Below are 16499 nucleotides of genomic sequence, written 5' to 3' on the forward strand. Positions count from 1 at the left end.
CCTCTCCCTCCTTTTTCTCACCATTGTTTCTGAGCCGTTTAAAATGACCTTCTGCTTTCCTGTGCCAACAGCTATTTCTGATTAACCGTGCAGAGGGGAGGCTTTTCCCATGTGGTTATCTGGTCATGAGCCATACACTCTCTCCTGAAGATAAGGCAGGGTCTATTAAAATAGACTCTCATTAAAGGGCCTGGGTGCTGGTTGGCGGTTGCTGGTTGTTCTACTTGCTATCAACATGGGGATCATTCAAGACCCACTTCTGGGTTTGAGATGAAACAAGACATTTGACAGAAGGAGAGTAGGAAAATGTAATAGCCCTTACCCCTTTATATTGTAGGCCTACTTCCTCTGGGATTGCAAYGCCACGGATCCATTTTATGTGCCTTCAATATTGAGTTGGATAATCTGGATATACAGCGCATTCGGAAAGTATTCAGACCTCTTGTCTTTTTCCACATCTTGTTACGTTACAGCCTTACTCTAAAACTGATTAAATAGTTTCCCCCCCTCATCAATCTACACACAATACCCCATAATGACAAAGCAAAAACAGGTTTTAATAAATGTTTGCAAATTTATTCAAAACAAAAAACTGAAATATCACATTTACTTAAGTAAATCCAGGCTGCGTCACATCCGGCCGTGATTGGGAGTCCCATTGGGCAGCGCACAATTGGCCCAGCGTCGTCCAGGTTTGGCAAGGGTAGGCCGTCATTGTAAATAAGAATTTGTTTTTAACTGACTTGCCTAGTTAAATAAAGGTGAAATACAAGTATATATATTTTTTTTAAGTATTCAGACCCTTTACTCAGTACTTTGTTTAATCAACTTTGGCAGCGATTAAAGCCTTGAATCTTCTTGGGTATGACGCTACAAGCTTGGCACACCTGTATTTGGAGAGTTTCTCCCATTCTTCTCTGCAGATCCTCTCAAGCTCTGTCAGGTTGGATCGGGAGCGTTGCTACACAGCTATTTTCAGGTCTCTCCAGAGATGCTTGACAGGGTTCAAATCCGGGCTCTGGCTGGGCCACTCAAGGACATWCAGAGACTTGTCCTGAAGCCACTACTGCTTTGTCTTGGCTGTGTGCTTACGGTCGTTGTCTTGTTGGAAAGTGAACCTTTGACCCAGTCTAAGGTCCTGAGCGCTCTGGAGCAGATTTTCATCAAGGATCTCTCTGTACTTTGCTCCGTTCATCTTTCCCTCGATCGTGACTAGTCTCCCAGTCTCTGCTGCTGAAAAACATCCCCACAGCATGATGCTGCCACCTCCATGCTTCACCGTAGGGATGGTGCCAGGTTTCCTTCAGATGTGACGCTTGGCATTCAGGCCAAAGAGTTCAATCTTGGTTTCATGAGACCAGAGAATCTTGTTYCTCATGGTCTGAGAGTCTTTAGGTGCCTTTTGGCAAACTCGGGCTGTCATGTGCCTTTTACTGAGGAGTGGCTTACATCTGGCCACTCTACCATAATGGCCTGATTGGTAGACTGCTGCAGAGATGGTTGTCCTTCTAGAAGGTTCTCCCATCTCCACAGAAGAACTCTAGACCTCTATCAGAGTGACCATGGGGTTCTTGGTCATCTCGCTGACCAAGGCCCTTCTCCCCYGATTGCTCAGTTTGGCCAGGCGGCCAGCTCTAGGAAGAGTCTTGGTGGTTCCAAACTTCTTCCATTTAAGAATGATGGAGGCCACTGTGTTCTTGGGGACTTCCAATGCTGCAGAAATGTTTTGGCATCCTTCCACAGATCTGTGCCTCGACACAATCCTGTCTCAGAGCTCTACGGACAATTACTTCGACCTCATTGCTTGGTTTTTGCTCTGACAWGCACTGTCAACTGTGGGACCTTATATAGACAGCTGTGTGCCTTTCCAAATCATGTCCAATCAATTGAATTYACCACAGGTGGACTCCAATCAAGTCGTAGAAACATCTCAAGGATGATCAATGGAAACAGGATGCACCTAAGCTCAATTTCGTGTTTCATAGCAAAGGGTCTGAATACTGATGTAAATAAGGTATTTCTGTTGTTTTTTTATTCTTAAAACCTGTTGTTGCTTAGTCATTATGGGGTATTGTGTGTAGATTGCTAAGGAAAAACWTTTATTTAATACATTTTARAATAAGGCTGTAACATAACAAAATGTGGAAAAAGTCAAGGGGTCTGAATACTTTCCGAAGGCACTGTATGCACTGTGTGAATCTGATTCATAMGTTTTTGTTTAGCTATTCATCCCCACACTTCTCTTTTGTAAGTGTTTGTCTTTCTTATAGTAATTTACGGATCCAGTAATAAATGAACAATAATCCAATCCCACATGTATTACGGGGTATAGGTTAAACTTTTTGATGCATTTCTCTGTCATTCATTCCAGTCATAAATGACAGACTTTAGATCACACTTCTGTGAAGGGTTAATAAAAGGGGAGGGTTTAATGTACAAACCAGAATCCCTTCATTATATTACATCATCCGCAAAATTTGTTTAGGAGCAAGGAAAATCTTCAATCATTAACTGTTTTTCTAACTTACTTTCTCAAATTTGGTTTAGATAGGATTCGAAGTTATGTTGCAAGGAATATTAAAGGTGAAAATTAGTCTTTAATCTTATCTCAATCCGAAACTGACAGGCCACGGTCGTCTGCGGCAGCGAATAGCCTAAGGTTTCCGGGCTCGACTCGCTCTTTCTTCAAGCAGTTTTGCGATCGGGAAAGCCCTTATAACTRCGCTGCATCAGATAGGCTATAACCAGACTGCACCAGGCACCATATTTTGCAGCTGGGGAGTAAGCCTATTGCACGAGTAAGTATGACATTAACTTTGGCTTTTGTAGTTTTGTAGTTTATGCGTTTGTTCTTTAGTTCGTTACAATTCGTATTGTTTGTTTTCAAAACCTGATTTTTGATCGCAATAATAGGATAAGGAAGAAAGCATTTATTTATTGAAGTGATTCCATGGATAAAAATGAAGCTGCTCACAGTATACATATTATGGCGCACAAAAGTAATTACACAATCAACACAAATCCTCTGATAGCCTATAGCACACATTAGATGGTATAATTCAAATAGATCATTATCAATATAAGTATATTCTTAAAAGTCAGAATACAGTGGTGAAAACGCTAAGAGCCACATCCACAATCCACTGTCTCAAATATTTGTCGCTGTTGTGTATATTATGTTTAGAAGAGGTAAATAAGTCTCGATGCAGATGCGCATAATTTCCCCACCTCTCCACAGATGATGCACCAGCACCTGTTGAACCCTGAAATGAAGACGGACAAAGGAAAACAGGATTGTGTCGGTGATCCCCAGTTTCCTTGCGTGGCATCATCCACCCGCCGTGTTGCTGCAAGGGAAATGCATTTTATTTATATTTCCCTCTGATCAAATGAAAACGAATAAGAGACCAGAGGAGATAGCATACGTGACAATCCAGAGTTGTATTTTTTTTATTTTACCTTTATTTAACCAGGTAGGCCAGTTGAGAACAAGTTCTCATTTACAACTGCGACCTGGCCAAGATAAAGCAAAGCAGTGCGACACAAACAACAACACAGAGTTACACATGGAATAAACAAACGTACAGCCAATAACACAATAGAAAAGTATATTGTGTGCAAATGAAGTAAGATTRGGGAGGTAAGGCAAAAAAATAGGCCGTAGTGGCGAAATAATGACAATCTAGGTAAATAAACACAATACTAGATGTTCAGATKATGAATTGTATTAGCTGTAGTTGGCCTAGCCCAAGGGACTGAAAGAGATCATTAAGTGGTGATTGCCATCAAACCTATTGACTCTTATATTGCCTCTTATTGCAATATACTGGACTTGTCTGATTTAACTAGAATATGATCAAAAATGCATAGATCAGAAACCYGTGCGTTCTGATAATGGATAACAGTGCCCAGTGCATCCCAGACGTGTGYCTACTCAGTGCTGATCCTGATACACCACCTGCCTGTCACGAGAAAGAGCAGGTGGACAAAATGGCTTTGCTGATGCAGGACTTCGTTGGAAATATACCCGAGATAACAGATCCAGACGAGAATCAAAACTTTGGGTACCAGTGTWTTACGGAGACTAATGGACCACTTGTTGAAATGGACAATGGAGTGATGGGTCTTGGATTTTATAATGGTAGCCAACCAAGGGATGGCTCAGGAAATGCAAATGATGATCAAAAGCATATGTCATTAATACATTGTAATACCCCACAGCTCAACAAAGAGCAGCTCTGTTCAAAAGAGCGCGATGCGGTAGAGGAGAATTGCCGCGCACAGGCTGACGTGGCGCACAGCCTGGGATATTCCCTCTGCTGCCTGGATGACGAAACGCAAGCACASAGCACCCCTCTCGTGTGTGAAGTCAGCGGAGGAGCTGTGAAATATCACTGTCTGATTGATAAAGCGAGTTCCCAGGTGGGGSATAAGGAGGGGAGCTCTGCGTCTGTCACCTATTGTATCGCTGCAGAAGCGCTGACAGTACATCAGCGCGGACAGCCAGGCAGTGCGGGACAGAATGCTGTGTGGGGAGAAAGCGACCCAGACACTACACAGGGAAACTCAGCACTGCGGTCGAGGCAGGAAGGATGTGGATATGGAAACGGAGTCTTTGCTTCTAAAGAGGAGACGGATTTAGTGATTGAAGTGTCTGGAAAGAAACTTGAAGCGCATAAAGCCGTTTTGGCTGAGAAAAGTGACTATTTCAAGGCGCGGCAGTCCCGAGACGTATTGCGAGTGAAGGGGGTGAGTTTTAAGACTTTGACCATTTTGGTGGATTACATTTACTCATGCCGAATGGAGGTTAGTAAGGATAATATTGTAGAGGTCATCACCGGAGCTAAAATATTACAAATCCCCAGCGCGGTTCAAGCTGCTCTCGATACAATGTCGGAGCAGATTACCGCCGAGAACTGCTATGATATTTTGACAATAGCCAAAAAGCAACGTCTCAGCGAGTTGAAGGAAAAAGCCTACAAGTACATGAGTGACAATTTCTTGCAAATACTGCGGGATCCCGGTGTCTATGGGCGTTTGACCGGAGGGGAGAGAGAACTAATTCTCACCAGGAGAATGGAGGGAAAGAGGGCGTTGATGGTGGCTGAAATCAACGAGGTGTATGACGGCGTCGGGAGCAGACCTACAAGTCGTGRGAACAGTCGCCCTCAGAGCCCTCTATCCATCGTGTCCCTGAATGAGAATCGTATGATCTACTATTACAACAAGGAGACAAAGGACTGGAAAGTGCTGACGAAGATGCCAGATGAAATCAACACAAAGGGCTCTGGGATATGCACCATGTACAATTACCTATTTGTGGCAGGTGGAATCAAAAGGCAGGACGACAAAGGCAAAGTCTCGGACAAGGTGTTCTGCTACAACCCACTCACCGACAGCTGGAGCGAAATTCGACCGCTCACTGAGGGTCGGTCTCAGCTCAAGCTGGTGTCCATGGACGGCTACCTGTTTGCAATCGGAGGGGAATGTCTCTTTACGGTGGAGAAATATGACCCTCGCCTGGATAGATGGCGCCCAGTGGCGCCACTACCAAAGGGGGCTTTTGCTATTGCGCACGAGGCAACAACCTGTAATGGAGAGATGTTCGTGTCCGGAGGCTCTCTATTTTATCGTCTGCTAAGATATGACACTAAAAGAGACGACTGGGAGGAATGCCCGTTCAACAACAGCAGGAAGAAATCCACCGACATGGTGGCGTTCAAAAACTTCGTCTACAGGTTTGATGTCAACCGTGATTACGGCGTCAACGTGTTCAAATACAACACCGTGGTAAAAATATGGCACAACAGTGCGTCCCTGGAGCAGACCAACCCCTTGCCCTTTCGCTGTGCTGTCATTGGCAACACCATTTACTGTGTGAACAAGTCCCAAACATTGCAGTTTGTTGTGGAAGAGGAGAATGAACAGTTTTTGCCYGAGGCACTGGCACTCAAAGCACCTGTAGAGGCAAAAGGTGCCCTTGTCCCATTTGTCCTGGCTCTGCCCAAGACAGCCTGAGACAAATGCACAATAATGACCTCTTTGGAGACTCAGTAAAAGTGGCCTCAGAATTGTCATATGAGRACAAAATATGTTGTGTTTGATAAAATACCCACAGTGCACACCACATAATTTCAACATGGATAATTGGGTAATATTTGGTTGAGAAGTTGACAAATGAGATTGCAACCCATATTCACCCACTCAAAAAGACAGCCAAAAGTGAGTTGAATTTCCAATGTGTTCTCACTCACTATGCTTTCAACCATCTAAAAGCACAACCAAATTCCAATGGAAAAACTATGTCTGATTTTTGGTTTCGTTGCCATCCAAATGGCTATCACTGCGCTTTGAACCATTTAAAAGCGCTGCAAAGTTAAAATGGGAATGCAATATCAGATATGTTGTTTATTTATACAACAGATGAATCTATTATCACTGTGCTTCATTCTAACAGCAGAACAAAAGTTGGATTGCAGTTGAAATGACATTAAAAGTACATGGTGCAAGTGATCAATGCCGTTCGATATTCTSCACAGATTATTATAGCAATTGGGAAGCTCTCCGCAGACCTGCAACAACCTACAGTATGCATGCTATCTTGAACATGCACGGTCTATATAATTAAATAAGAATACATTTATAGTTACAGTAACCTCAAATGTGGCCATGGATGAGTTACTCATTTTAAGGTTGAATGTTACATTGGTTTGTAAAATAGCCTTAACTTTAGGCTATTTACTGTATTTCAAAAGTAACATTTWAAGGATATTTATCTACTGCTTGGATAGTTCCATCCGAGCCACTTAATCCTATTCTTACATTTTAATTTAGGGTTTAGTTGAAGACGTGAATCCAACATGACATTTGTTTTCCTGTCAACAAGTTTATAGGCTATTTTTTGTAGTTCAAAGGTGATATTGATTTGTATTTGGATGTCAACGCAACCAAATATCAACAGTTGAAGGAGATGTATCTTCTGCTTGCATAGTTCCATCAGTACCACTGACTAATCTGGCTTTATCCCAGTTTGTCAACAAATTAATAATTGATATGTTGGATTCACATCTCCATCTCAACCAAAAACCAAATTTAAAGAGTAGGACTAAATCCAATCAAACTTTAAATGTACTTCAAATGAAGTTTTATTAGACTTAGTCCTATTCTTTAACTTAGATTTATGGTTCTGCCCAGCCTATAGTTTTTTTCTGATAGCAGATACATTATACTGATCAATTCATTTATATATTCATGATTAGTAGGTTATCTGTTTTAACAAACCTTTTTTATATTTGTACTTATGTATTGTGTATTGTTTGTTTGTGGTGTGGTTTTCATATAAACCCTTGGGCTTCCAACCACACATGCACACACACCGGTTTTTCTTTTTATTTGCTTTCATCTGTATATTTGTCTATTRCTTGTTTTCTTTTGTGCAAATAAATAAATAAAATAAAGTTATAATGTTGAATATCTGACATTGTTTAAAGGTACAAATTGAACACATTTTATACAAGGTTTGTCTATGTTTAAATTAGGTTACCATAATGACATAATCATGTGGTTGAAATTCCATCCTCAAAACAACAGTCGGTGACTTTTTTCAAATCCAATGCATTTTCCACATACAGTGCTTCAGAAAGTATTTACACCCCCGAGTTTTTACACAWTTTGTTGTGTTAAAGCCTGCATTTAAAAGTTACACTTAGATTTGTTTTGCCACTGGCCTGCACACAATACCCCATAATGTCAAAGTGGAATGAATTTTTTACTAATTMATTAAAAATGAAAAGCTGAAATGTGTTGCGTGAATAAGTATTCAGCTCCTTTGTTATGGCAAGCCTAAATTGGTTCAGAAGTAAAAATGTGCTTAACAAGACTMATMATAAGTTGCATGGACTAACTATTTGCAATAATAGAGTTTACCACGATTTTTGAATGACTACCTCATGTCTATACCCCATACAGTTATCTGTAAGATCCCTCAGGCGGGCAGGGAATTTCAAATACACAGATTCAACCACAAAGGCCAGGTAAGTTTTCCAATGCCTCACAAAGAAGGGCACCAATACCTCTCACAAATAGAAGTAGTGATGAAGTCAATCTCTTCTCTCCTTTGAGCCAAGAGAGATTGACATGCATATTATTAATGTGAGCTCTCTGTGTACATCCAAGGGCCAGCTGTGCTGCCCTGTTCTGAGCGAATTGCAATTTTCTTGAGTCCCTTTTTGTGGCACTTAACCACACGACTGGGCAGTAGTCCATGTGCGACACAACAAGGGCCTGTAGGACCTGCCTTATTGATAGTGCTGTTAAGAAGGTAGAGCAGTGCTTTATTATGGATAGACTTCTCCCCATTTTAGCTACTGTTGTATCAATATGTTTTGACTATGACAGTTTACAATCCAGGGTTACTCCAAGCAGTTTAGTCACCTCAACTTGCTCAATTTCCACATTATTTATTACAATATTTAGTTTTGGGTTTAGTGAGTGATTTGTCCCAAATACAATGCTTTTCATTTTAGAAATATTTAGGACTAACTTATTCCTTGCCACCCACACTGAAACTAACTGCAGCTCTTTGTTAAGGGTTGCAGACATTTCAGTWGCTGTAGTAGCTGACGTGTATAGGGTTGAGTTATCCGCAAACATAGACACACTGGCTTTACACAAAGTCAGTGGCATGTCGTTAGTAAAGATTGAAAAAAGTAAGGRGCCTACATAGCTACCCTGGGGAATTCCTGATTCTACCTGGATTATGTTGGAGAGGCTTCCATTAAAGAAMACCGTCTGTGTTCTGTTAGACAGGTAACGCTTTATCCACAATATAGCATGGGGTGTAAAGCCATAACACATACATTTTTCCAGTAGCGGATTATGATTGGTAATGTCAAAAGCCGCACTGAAGTCTAACAAAAACACTATTTTTTCCAAAAGTTTAGTAAGGGTTGGAAACAAGCTGATTGGTCAGCTATTTGAGCCAGTAAAGGGGGCATTACTATTCTTAGGTGGTGGAATTACTTTAGCTTCCCTCCAGGCCTGGGGGCACATACTTTCTAGTAGGTTTAAATTGAAAATATGGCAAATAGGAGTGGCAATATCATCCGCTATTATCCTCAGTAATTTTCCATCCAAGTTATCAGACTCCGGTGGCTTGTCATTGTTGATAGACAACAATACTTTTTTCACCTCTTCCACACTCACTTTACGGAATTCAAAATTACAATACTTGTCTTTTATAATTTGGTCAGATACTTTTTTGATTTAACTAGGCGAGTCAGTTAAGAAMAAATTGTTATTTACAATGACGGCCTACCCCAATATATACTTGGATGTGTAGTGTCAGYGTTTGTTGCTGGGATGTCATGCCTAAATTTGCTAATCTTGCCAATTWAAAAAGCTTTATAGTTGGCAATATCAGTCGGTTTTGTGATRAATGAGCCATCTGATTCAATGAATGATTGAGCTGAGTTTGCCTTGCTTCACAAAATGTCATTTAAGTTGCTCCAAAGCTTTTTACTATTATTCTTTATGTAATTTATCTTTGTTTGATAGCGTAGTTTCTTCTTCTTTTTATKCAGTTTAGTCACATGATTTCTCAATTTGCAATAAGTTTGCCAATCAGTTGTGCAGCCAGACTTATTTGTCATTCCTTCTGCCTCATCCCTCTCAACCATACMATTTTTCAATTCCTCATCAATCCACGGAGATTTAACTGTTTTTACAGTCATTTTCTTAATGCGTGCATGCTTATTACTAACTGGAATAAGCAATTTCATAAATATGTCAAGTGCCGCGTCTATTTGCTCCTAATTACACACCATGGACCAATAAATATTCTTTACATCAACAACATAGGAATCACTACAAAACTTATTGTATGACCTCTTATACACTATATTAGGCCCAGGCCTTTGGAACTGTTGGGGTAGGTTCCTTGTTCCTTGTCGAACATTGGCTTATTGGAAGCAATTGCAGACAGATGTTGACAACGGAAACACAGCATGCATGTTTCAGAGTAAATTCTTCAAAATAAAAAAGGTAAAAGTTGGTTTAATATGCTTGCAGTCAACCCCTAGTGATGTAACTGCCTATGTCAACACCTTCTACTCATGAGACCAAGCCCATGCATATACAGTTATACAAACTTGCAGGAGAGAACAGTAGTCCAGTKTTTTCTAAGGGYTCAGCAGTAATTTTCCATTCYMGTGTGGCTTAYAGTGGTWTGTSTGACTTGTCTCTTATCTATTTACTCCCCTGCAGGGTTCTGTGTCTATGTATCTCTTTTAGYCTTGAGGCGCTTTCTCACAGACACCCTGTTTTGACTGCAATARCTCACACATCTCTCAGACCATTTCTTAYAAGAGGCAGAGACTAGAAACTGAGACTAGAAACTGTGGAAGAGTATTAAACATTATAATGCGTATATTGCTAATCTGTGGTCCAGGACCCTATAAATGTAGTGGGGGAGGGTCTTATAGCCCTTCCCCTTCTATTAATACAACATAAGCATAATCAATTATTATAATACATCAATCATTTGGTGCAGCCCCTATCATGACCCCAAAGTGAACGCCAGCCATCATTCCCCCCTTTGAGACGAATTAGTCTCACAGCTTCATTCATAATATTCTCCTCTGAAATCAAACAGATTTGGCAAATCCCCTGGATCCATTTGATCCCAGCCTTCTAAAGGGAGAAACAGCTCCTGAGGTTCCTGGAATGCTGGTCCGGTGAGTCTGTTTATATTCCCATTCCTCCTGAGTCCTGGGAAGAACCTCACGAGTTGGATGGACAATGGGATTAAGAGAAACCAGAAATGCACCAGTCTCACCTTCAGCACGATTTGTATCAGCTTGTTGATTTCGGGCTTAGGGAGGTCAGTATGGGATTGATGCTCAAGCTTCCATTTCCTAACAATTCTATCCACAGGTGCCTGCTGGGATAATTACACCGTACAGAGTGGGTAGTTCTTACCATGAAGACTGACTCACCTCTCCTGAGGTGAGTTCTAGGCCATAGAGGGATCTGCCTGCTTCCTTCTACCACATTAGGTAMGTTTGCTCCCTTCTTGTGACCACCCCAACATACATATGTCCCATGATCYCCAGCTAACCTCTCAGTTCTTCWCCCAAAGAACAGTCCTGTGGTCTCCCTTCGCCTAGTAGGTTGTTTCTCATTACCTCTCTGCATAAAGTATAAAAACCCACATTCAAACTCCGTCCTTCTCATAGACTCAACCTGACTCCCGGACAGCTCAGTGGTTGATGTAGGCTTTTTAAACACTCAAATCTGGGTTCCTGGCCTCTTAGTCTGATTTCCAATTTTTCTCACCATTTGTATCCATTTGTTGTTTTGGGAAGAGATGATTAGCTGACCCATGGACCTCTTTCGCCACTACAGGGCTGTTGGATAGTCACAATGGGTCCTACAAGGGCTGAGTAAACTGCGAACCCATCCACAGTGTTACCGTGGTTCGGTTCCTTTTATGATTTTGTAGGACCTCTGAGAGTTGTCACCATATTTCTATCGCTGTATTATGGGAAGCTTTGTCAGGGTCTTTTCACCTGGGGCAAATCCAGGTGAATGTAATGCTTCTTCTCTAGTGGTAAAGAGTTGGGGGGAGGAATATGACCTAGAAATCAAAGAGGTAGTTTCTTTCCGTGATCGATGTGATGCAACACTGTGCCCATCAGTTAATGTTCTATTATTCTTGTCGGCAGTCATAGGTCGAACACTGTGTGTTCCATAGGTCGTCATGGTATAAGCTAATCTACAGTGAAGGTTGGAGCACAATACCACACTGCGCGGATTTGTTGACAGAGCTGCTGATAGGCTGTGAGTTTGTGCCAAATTGATGGAGGCTATGGTGCGAGCGACTCTCCATCCCCACGTGGATTCTAATTCTTGGTTGGAACTCGACGGCACGGGCCCTTTCCTATAATTCAGCCAAGCCCCTCACCGGCCCATGAGGTATACTGATAGGCAGTAGACGCGGTTTGGATGATTAGCCTACGCGCTCCTAATCGTGTCAAGCTGCCTATTATAATTACGGGTCACGCCGCGTTACTTTCCCGTCTAGGTAAGTGCTATATGAGAAGAATTTGGACAGTGCAGAACTTAATTAATGAGGGTTAGGTCCCGTACACGCCATAAAGGCCATTTCTTGGACGCAGTCACGTAAATGGGCAATCCTTAACATCGATCCTATGAGAGTGGGGGTGCCATTTGTCTGAGACAAGCCAACGCTGAGGGGCGACTGGCTACAGAAAGCGACCTGAGTGGATGAATTTAATCCACCTCTGTTACTAAGCAATTTTGGCACTGTTTTCGTGCCAGGTGCATAAGAGAATTGTATGCTATCCGCCGTGGTGGTGGGAAATCTGCTCTTATACCAGCACGTGGTTTACGATATTATTACCTGTCCATTTATCACCAGGAGCATCCATATCGGTAAGGTGCTCATGAATTCCTTTTCGCAACTACTGTAAAATATCAACCTGAAATCCTAGCAAAGGTGGACTAAAGGAGTCCTTTTCGGAGTGGGGAGTCGTTCCCTTGTTATAGGTTATAAAGGTATAACAAAACATGTCAGGCCTTGAACGAATACTCCGGATAAGAAGAAATGAAACTGTTTTAAGCCGCTGTGCTGATGAGATTACGTTTCTCTAAGGGGGAAGGTCAAATGTGTGGGCAAACCATTGGGCTGACAAATTGTGGAGGGCAAAACCGGCCTTTATTTGGGATGGAGCGTACAGACATTCTCCTATATAAGAGCCATCAGATCACTACAATATGCTTTCATATCCCTAGATGGCGTGAGAGATATATTAAATGACGAATAGCTTACCATTCCATGAGCCATAATCGGATATGGAGGGAACAACTACAAACAGGTAGGTATGAGAAGACAACGAATGTGAATAGGTTGATGGATAAAAAGCGTTACAAGGGGCAATTACGCTTTTTGTAGTAGGCCAGCACCAAGAGGTATGTAGGAGGAAGCGCTATTTTAGAGCCAGAACCTAGGAACAGACAGGAGCAAAACGTTAACACGCGTTGTTTAGGGTTAATACGTACGCCGGCTTGGCACAGAGGTTGAGCCATCAATGGAAGAGGTAATATGCAAGGAGATGAGATGTACGATTCTGATTGGGTAGAGGGAATATTGAGATGTGAATGAATACGCTGCAGATGCAGTGACGGGTATAAGTTTGTCCTGTCCTGCTATGTTTCTCTACAAGAGATAACACAGTAGTTTTCAGTCAGATGACGAACAATATTTATTGATAACGAGACCTAATAAATAGAATTGGCTGATAGGTGAGTGGATGCAAGTGAACACAAGGAGAAGAGAACCAGTGAAGCAGTAACAGTTTGGATTAGGCATTCCGGCCAGCTCATCAGCTAGGGCCTGTTTATAACCAAAGGGTTCTCTGCTGACGCGTGAGATGAATTACTGTCAAGCTCGCAAATACTTACCTGATGCCTCCACCTGTCTTACGAATGCACGTTGGTTAGATGTTTTCACATTACTTCAATCTTATATCTTGTTCAAAGTATGTGAGAGCTGTGTTGTCATAAGGTCTGTTTTTTTAATAATAAATCACGTTGATTTGAATTCGCTTGTGCATAATCGAATATACAGGGAATGGGACGGGAGTGTTTGACTGTATAGTTGGGTGAATGATAAGGTTGAAAGGAATACATTTATTTTTGCTTCGTTGCTCGCTTATATCATGGGAAGAAACAACATCAACGTGATGCCCCCACACAGTAGACTTCACTAGTAAAGAAGGGACAAACACGATTCCCCATAGCTATCGCTCAGTAGTGGAGATATTTCCTGAGTAGCCAAATTTTACTACAATGGGCCTTTCCCTTTCCCCAATTACACATAAATGGTCGAGTCTTGATCATGTCGGTGCATTGGCATCAAAGAAGCTGTTTTCAAGACGTAGAGCTAATACATGCCTTATTATTATAATTTGTGTAGGTAAAAGCTCTAGACATTTTTAGAGAGAGGATGTGTTCGGTAGAGGGGGGGGAGCTGTATACGACCTCAAATATCACGTTCCCACAACACATTCTCCAGGATATACAAGTCGCTCGTGGCTAGCGTCTAGCCAAAAGTTTTGAGAATGCACAAATAGTGAGAATTTTCACAAGCAGCTCTGCTTTGCTACACCCAAATCTCATAAATTTGTTGTAATGATTGGCACAAATTTGCATATACTTCCAGCAGAATGGGTATGAAGAATGTTGATCAGAATGAATTGCAATTAAATTGCAAAGTCCCTATCTTTTAGGGCCGAATCTTCGGCGTCAGTAAATTGACAGAAAGCCTTGCGCAGCATTGCAAATAAGCTGAATCCCGCCTCCAAAACATTTCTCCCGAGAGACTTAACAAAAGGCACCGAGAGAGGATGTTCAGTGAAGAAAAGTATTACATGCCACTGGCCAGAACATTTAAGGACTAGCGAGCTGACATCAATAGGTCATCTGTACTCTCATAGAATTTATCGTTAACAGTCGACACGAGTTGCTATTTAAAAAGATCACAAGACGGTGTATGAAGTGTTGACAGAGAAAAGCTGGCAATCAAGACCGAATCACCTAACTGTATCCTGACTTGAGTTAGATTAACAGATGATCAGTCACAAACTATATCATCTAGAAAAAGCACGTTGACCACCGGGAGAAAGTGCGCAATAGTACTACTGGAAAGCTTCAAAGGAGGCTATGTGGAGATGCTCTGGATTGTTTGATGAGGCTTTGGAATAGGCATCACCTAGATTGCTTAGGTAGTTTCTCGGAGTGGTGTCATCACCCTCATCATGGTTACCATTTATTACTACAATGGTGTTAAATGCCAAGGGAAGCACGTGCTGGTCATCACAATGATGTGACTTTGCAAACAGAAGGAAAAGGGAAAGGGGCTTTGCCATCAAACAGGCAAGGATGATTTGCGGCTTTTGCCGCCTGCCCTTAAATAAGTAAGAAGTTGTGAGCAACCTAGAATTCAACCATGTCGGTATTCTTGATCAGGGAATAGCGTGACAAGGAAAACTATAAGGAGAGGCGGCGGGGTGTTCAGGTTCTCAAAAATTGTTGTGAAGAAGGCTTCAGGGCGCCCCAAGCAAGAAAGTCCAGCAAGCGCCAGGACCGTCTCCTAAAATTGATTCAGATGCGGGAATCGGGGCACCACCAGTACAGAGCTTGCTCAGGAATGGCAGCAGGCAGGTGTGAGTGCATCTGCACGCACAGTGAGGCGAAGACTTTTAGAGGATGGCCTGGTGTCAAGAAGGCAACAAAGAAGACACTTCTCTCCAGGAAAAACATCAGGGACAGACTGATCTCTGCAAAAGGTACAGGGATTGGACTGCTGAGGACTGGGGAAGTCATTTTCTCTGATGAATCCCTTTCTAATTGTTTGGGGCATCCAGAAAAAAGCTTGTCCGGAGAAGACAAGGTGAGTGCTACCATCAGTCCTGTGTCATGCCAACGTAAAGCATCCTGAGACCATTCATGTGTGGGGTTGCTTCTCAGCCAAGGGAGTGGGCTCACTCACAATTTTGCCTAAGAACACAGCCATGAATAAAGAGTGGTACCAACACATCCTCCGAGAGCAACTTCTCCCAACATCCAGGAACAGTTGTGGTGACGACAATACGCTCTTTCCAGCATGATGAGCACCTTGCCATACGGCTAAAGAGTGATAACTAAGTGGCTCGGGGAAACAAAACATTGATATTTTAGGAGTCCATGGCCAGGAAATCCCCAGACCTAATCCCATTTAGATTTTGTGGTCAATCCTCAAGAGGCGGGTGGACAAACAAAACCTCCCAAATTCTGACAAACTCCAAGCATTGCTTATGCAAGAATGGGCTGCCTAAGTAAGGATGTGGCCCCAGAGGTTATTGACAGGCATGCCAGGGCGAATTGCAGAGGTCTTTGAAAAGAAGGGTCATAACGTACCAGCTTGTAAGTATGACATTATCTCAATTAGCGTAAGTATATCCAAAAAATGTATCTTAGCATGTCTGAAGTCAACTTCATTAGCTCAGATAAAAGCTAACATTTGAAAGCTGAAATAACATTCAGTATCCATAGTACACTGACAAATCTAGATCACTGAAGCAGCAACTTTCTGGTGATTAATATTTGTGTCATTCCTATAACTTTTGCCACGACTGTACTGAACAGCAAATCCTACATGTTTTTTTAAACCTAACTTTGATTTATTTATAGTAGCAACCATCAACGAACAGCACCATGTCAGAGTCAAGCAGAGGTTCATCAAACAAGTTGTAAGGGGTGCGTAATCGGTGGCAGGAAGTCAGACGCAGGAGAGCAGAACTTGGTAATAGCCGGAGCAGTTTTTAATAGATAACCCACAGCATAAAATAACAAGATAAGTTGGGTAAAACCCCATTGCGCGCACAAACAACACGTGCACAAGCATTACAATAAACAATCCCACACAAAGACATGGGGGG

At 42.1% G+C, this 16499-nt stretch overlaps 1 protein-coding gene across 1 annotated transcript; it reads left to right on the plus strand.

The window, feature by feature from the left end:
* Positions 1 to 2708: 2708 nt before the first annotated feature.
* On the plus strand, positions 2709 to 6118 carry LOC111954582 (kelch repeat and BTB domain-containing protein 11-like). The gene is made up of 2 exons (XM_023974427.2): positions 2709 to 2798; positions 3239 to 6118. Exon 2 carries the CDS (start codon positions 3895 to 3897, stop codon positions 6016 to 6018), a length of 2124 nt encoding a protein of 707 aa, XP_023830195.1. The 5' UTR covers positions 2709 to 2798; positions 3239 to 3894; the 3' UTR covers positions 6019 to 6118.
* Positions 6119 to 16499: the final 10381 nt, after the last annotated feature.

Source organism: Salvelinus sp. IW2-2015, linkage group LG28, assembly GCF_002910315.2.
Source record: "Salvelinus sp. IW2-2015 linkage group LG28, ASM291031v2, whole genome shotgun sequence".
Taxonomy (NCBI): domain Eukaryota; kingdom Metazoa; phylum Chordata; class Actinopteri; order Salmoniformes; family Salmonidae; genus Salvelinus; species Salvelinus sp. IW2-2015.